This window comes from Chionomys nivalis, chromosome 1, assembly GCF_950005125.1.
Source record: "Chionomys nivalis chromosome 1, mChiNiv1.1, whole genome shotgun sequence".
Taxonomy (NCBI): Eukaryota; Metazoa; Chordata; class Mammalia; order Rodentia; family Cricetidae; genus Chionomys; species Chionomys nivalis.
The window spans coordinates 80,675,798-80,681,250 of record NC_080086.1 but is presented as its reverse complement, the minus strand read 5'-3'; the positions used below and the strand labels follow the sequence as shown (position 1 = coordinate 80,681,250).

Sequence of the window (5,453 nt, the reverse complement as noted above, 5' to 3'; positions counted from 1 at the left end):
AAGATTCCAGGGCAAAAACTGGGAACTTGCGGGTGAGGTGGCATGGGGCAAAGGGGAAATGGGATGAGAAATATGAGAAGGGGAGGATGGGAGGAGCTCGGAGGATTGGGATGGTTGGGATATAGGAAGGATGGATACGGGAGCAGCGAAGTATATATCCTATCTAAGGGAGCCATCTTAGGGTTGGCAAGAGACTTGACTCTTGAGGGGTTCGCAGGTGTCCAGGAATAAGTCCCCAGCTGGTACCTTGGGCAACTAAGGAGAGGGAACCTGAAATGACCCTATCCTATACTGATGAATATCTTGCATATCACCTTAGAACCTTCATCTGGCGATGGATCGAGGTAGAGACAGAGTCTCAATTTGGAGCAACGGTCTGAGCTCTTAAGGTCCAAATGAGGAGCAGAAGGAGGGAGAACATGAGCAAAAAATCAGGACCACGAGGGATGCACCCACCCACTGTGACAGTGGAACTGATTTATTGGGAGCCCACCAAGGCCAGCTGGTCTGGGACTGAATAAGCATGGGTTGATTCCGGTCTCTCTGAGCATGGCGGTCAATGAAGACTGATGAGAAGCCAAGGACAATGGCACTAGGTTTCGATCCTAATACATGAACTGGCTTTGTGGGAGCTTAGCCTGTTTGGAAGCTCACCTTTCTGGACGTAGATAGAAGGACCTTGGTCTTCCCGCAGGGCAGGGAATTTGGACTGCTCTTCAGTATCGAGAGGGAGGGGGAATGGAGTGGGGGGAGGAGAAGAGGAGTGGGGATAGGGGGAGGGAAGTGGGGGGAGGGCAATATTTGGGAGGAGGGGAGGGAAATGGGAAATGGGGAGCAGGTGGAAATTTTAATTAAAAAAGAATAAAAATAAAAAAAAGAGCAAATTTAGAATCCCCATTAACTCTTAATGTGAAAAGAAAAGGAAGAATGCCATAACATTTATAGAAATTTTAAAAAAAGAGTACTTTTTCTTAATATACAAATGTATTAATGCCTAAAAATTTCCAGAAGGCATAGTTTCAACTAATTTACCTTTCTAATAAGATTACTGTTATATAACAGGTGCTGATGAAGTCTTGATTATGTATCTTTTCTCAGAGTAGCACTAACAGGTGAGCACTCACATTAGATCTGAAAGTCAGAAAAGCACAGTACAATATCGAGCAGCAGCTGCAAACAGATTGGAGGATATATTTAACAGCTACAGAGACACCATCATGCTGTTGCAGAAAAATGGGGGCCTTGGCAACCCAACCCTGTGTTACAAAGCCAAGTAGCAAGAGCACATGTTTACCTAATCCACATGTTCTTTGGTAAATGTACTCTAAATTTTAGACAAGCAGAATATCCCTCACTTATACTGACAACTTTCCTGAACATCTGACACCAGTTTACTTAAGCAAGTTAATGGCCTCAGAATAGGTCCCAATCTCTAGCTTCTTGTGTATCTTCTGATTTGTTTCATGACCTCAACTGAATATTCATTTCTAACCAGTAAGTACTGTAACCTATGATTTTTTACTGAAATTGAGAGGATAGTAGCTTTTTTGTGTTGCTGGTGCTGAAAAGAGAAAAAGTTGGGACTCATGGGATTTTTCCTGATTGCTTATTCTAAACCACACCACTGTCCCTCAAAGTCATTCTTAGATACAGACACCAGAAAAACATATGAGGCAGCCTAGCCTCACATTTCTGCTTCTCTGGATGGCTTATGACATAATATGTGTCATTGTGGTAGGGGTATAATAACTTTGCTGACAGTGGTGCATCCGCCCACTGAAACGGTGTGATTGATCTAATGGGAGCTCACCAAGGCCTGCTGGACTTGGACTGAACGAGCATGAAATCAGACCTGACTCTTTGAATGTGGCTGACAATGAGGGCTGACTGAGAAGTCAATGATAATGGCACTGGGTTTTGATTCTACTGCATATACTGGCTTTGTGGGAGCCTAGTCTGTTTGGATGCACACCTTCCTAAACCTGGATGGAGAGGGGAGGGCCTTAAACTTCCCACAGGGCAGGGTACCCTTACTTCTCTTAGTACTGGAGAGGGAGAGGAGGGGGAGGAGAAGGGGACAGTGGGAGGGAAATGGGAGGAGGGGAGGTGGAAATTTTTAATAAATAAATAAATAATGAAACATGGACAGTTGAGGTGTGTCAAACATTTGATCCTAGCACCTGAAAAGCAGAAGCAAGGAAATTTCTGTGCTTCCAGGGCCAGACTGTCTACATAGTGAGTTCTAGGCCAGCAGGATCTGCATGGTAAGGCCATGTCTCAAAAACAAATAAGCTTTAGGTTAAGAGTATTACCCAGTATATATAAGTAAGATCATTAACAAGGTTTAATATTTTTATTTTAAATGACAGGTAAATTTTTCTTTTAAGTTTAAAAATATTCTTTAATTTTAAAAAATATTGGACTATTAAATCCAGGAAAACTTGTTTGAGAAATTTTAACAGTAATATCATTATTGAGAAAAAATTATTTAATTATAAGATATACAAAGAAAAATGCTTTCATGAGCATAAGAATTTTCTATTTTGCATTTTTTCCTTCTTACTCAAGCATGCCTTTTACAGAACACTAGTCGAGATGTCTCAGGGGGAAAGACATCTGATATGATGAGCCTCAGGGAGCAGCAACCCCGGAGGTTTTTGCTTAGACCTAGGGGACTGTGGGAGGAAAGTTTATTCCTTGCTGACAGTAATAGGTTGCAGCATCATCAGCTTCTACAGTATTGATGGTGAGGGTGAAGTCTAATGAAGCCTCATTACCACTGAATCTGGCAGGAATTCCTGATGATCGAATTCCTTCATTATAGATCAAGAGTTTGAGTGGCTCCCCTGGTTTCTTTTGATACCAATGCATAAGATTTATGCCAAATCTGTTGACACTCCCACTGGACTTGCAAGAGATAGTAACACTTTGTCCCAAGGACACAGCCACGGAAGTAGGAGACTGGGTCAATACAATGTCCCGAGTGGAGCCTGAAATGACAAACATACAAACACTATTGTTGCAGATGTACCAAAACCACCACTCAGTGTGAGACATGTAACAACTATGACAAAAATCCCAAGCATCACTCTGAGCTGTCAGCAAATAAAAGAAAGCCTGGGAAAGGTAAAAATAAATTACAAATGCCAGTGACCAAGAGCTGAGAGGCAAGGAAAACATCTGTGACTACATTAGATGCTCCCAACACTACCCTTCACCTTCTCACCAGGGACCCAGAAGAGCAGAACCCAGAAGAGGAGAGCAGCTGACTTCATCTCTGAGAGCTAGACTAGACAGTGCTTTTCAGGACCCTGACAAACTGCCTTTAAGAATGCTTTCAGCATCTTGGACCCTTGCCTAATCACACAACATGCAAAGTAGCTTAGGAAAGTATGTGCTCAAAGGAACATTTGTTCTTGTTCAGTAGTGTCTGTGGTTGGCAAAACCATTCACAGAGCAGCTCAAGATCATACAAACAGATTTTATGACTTCCCTGCACAATGTTCACCCCATTCCTTTAAAACGCATAAAATATATTTTGATCATGTTTCCCTCTGCCAACTCCTTTCACGTCTTTTCCACCTCTCTACCCACTGAACTACATATTCTCTACCCTTCTCCTTCTCCTCTTTCTCTCTCCCTCCCTCCCTTTTACTTTTCTCTCTCTCCATATGTTTTCCCCACAAAATTCCAAACAAACAAACTTCAAATAACAAGGCAAAAAAGGGAAAACACGAGGAAAGAGCAAATGTCTGACTGGTACATATTCAGATTGGGGGAACACCTAGCTACCCAAATACCACTTTTTGTGTTCTAGCCGCTGGAAGTTTCAACTGAGGAATCCAAGTGATTCTTTCAAAAGATCTAGCTACCCTAAGAGACTGGAGTGATTACTGACTAACGTTAGATTGGTTTTGGAAACATTAAAGTTAAAATTATTACCTTAAAATATCTTAATGGTTAAAAATATAAGAAATCAACTAAAAATTACAGTGAGCTATTCTACTTTATGCTAGTGAACAAGAATATCATCTATCGTAAAAGTTTTAAAAAACATTATAGTCATTGTGACAGACAGAAACCATAATATAAAACCACAAACAGTCAAAATGCAGGACTGTCAGGCCCAGTCCCAATGGAAACATCTACAAAACGCCTTCCTCACCCTACACTAAGAGTTGTCAGAATGGCTGTAAGAACCAAAGGTTCAGAAAATTTGCTGTGAGACTGTGTCTCCTAGCATGGTCAGAAGATTCACATATAAAGTCTTCCCAACATATCCACCTAAACTCAGACTGGACAAGGACAACAATAGACATGCTAAAGTGAACAGGGAAAAGACCTCAATGTCGCAATACTATACTAAGAACCACAGTTAACTAAAAAGTGCTGAAAATGGAAGAGTCTTCTCCAGGGAAGACCACACCAACTGATTATCCAATACCAAATAGTCACTCTGAAAACACACATACAAGCAACATTGCACAAACCAGGCACATTGTATTGAGAAATATATGTGTCTGTAAATATTCATATATGTATGTAGCAACCATTAATAAAAAAATGTCATGATTTTGAAAAAGAGCAAGAAGTGGTATATAGAAAGATTTAGAGGAAGAAGAGAGGGCAAAATCATGTAACTACATTATAATCTCAAAAAACGAAAGCAGTAATAAAAATTTTAAAAAACTTATACACTGCAATAACTGGCCTATTACTTGTATTTAAATTTCTGTATTGTAATACACTTGTTTACATATTTTTTATTTTACAAATTGTCACTTTTTGAAATAAACAAAATTCTAGGCAAAACTCTGAAGAAAGAAAGTTACATAATCTGATTTTCAGTCATGAAAATTAAAACTCAATATTTTTTCCTGTTCTCTTCAATGTGTGCTTGTACATATGCATGTGTTTGTGTGTGTCTGTGCATGTGTGCATATGAATGAAATTAAACCCATATCTGTCACCATCCACAAAACTAACTTCAAATAGATCAAAGACCTAAATTCAAAACCAGTAATTTATAAAAGAAAGCATATGCAGTACTCTATGTGATATTAATATAGGAAAGAACTTCATAACAGAATTTCATTTACCCAAGATTTAAAGCCAAATATTGATGAGTGAAACTTTATAGAAACTGAAAAACTCCCAAACAGTTAATCAGTTGGGTGAAGAGGAAACATAAAGAATAGAAAAGAATATTTTCCAACTAAATATCTAATATAGAAAATATCCAGAATATTAAAATGGCTCAAAACATAATGAATAAAAAATTAAAAAATAATAGCTTATTTAAAAAATTGGCTTGCCATCTGACCAGAGAGTTCTCAAAAAACCACAAGTAAAAATGACTAAGAAATATCTTTAATAACTTATCATTGCTAGCTATTAGAGAAAAGTGAATTAAAACAACCGTGAGATTTCATATTACCCCAGTGAGAATTGCA

At 39.0% G+C, this 5,453-nt stretch overlaps 1 gene segment (V, D, J or C); it reads right to left on the bottom strand.

Moving 5' to 3' along the window:
- Window positions 1–961: 961 nt before the first annotated feature.
- Window positions 962–3,275, bottom strand: LOC130873772 (Ig kappa chain V-III region MOPC 63-like; the record flags this gene model as incomplete). The annotated part of the segment is given in 3 exon segments: window positions 962–978; window positions 2,700–2,990; window positions 3,227–3,275. Coding segments are annotated over 3 exon segments (357 nt in total), but the record flags the coding sequence as incomplete, so codon positions are not given.
- Window positions 3,276–5,453: the final 2,178 nt, after the last annotated feature.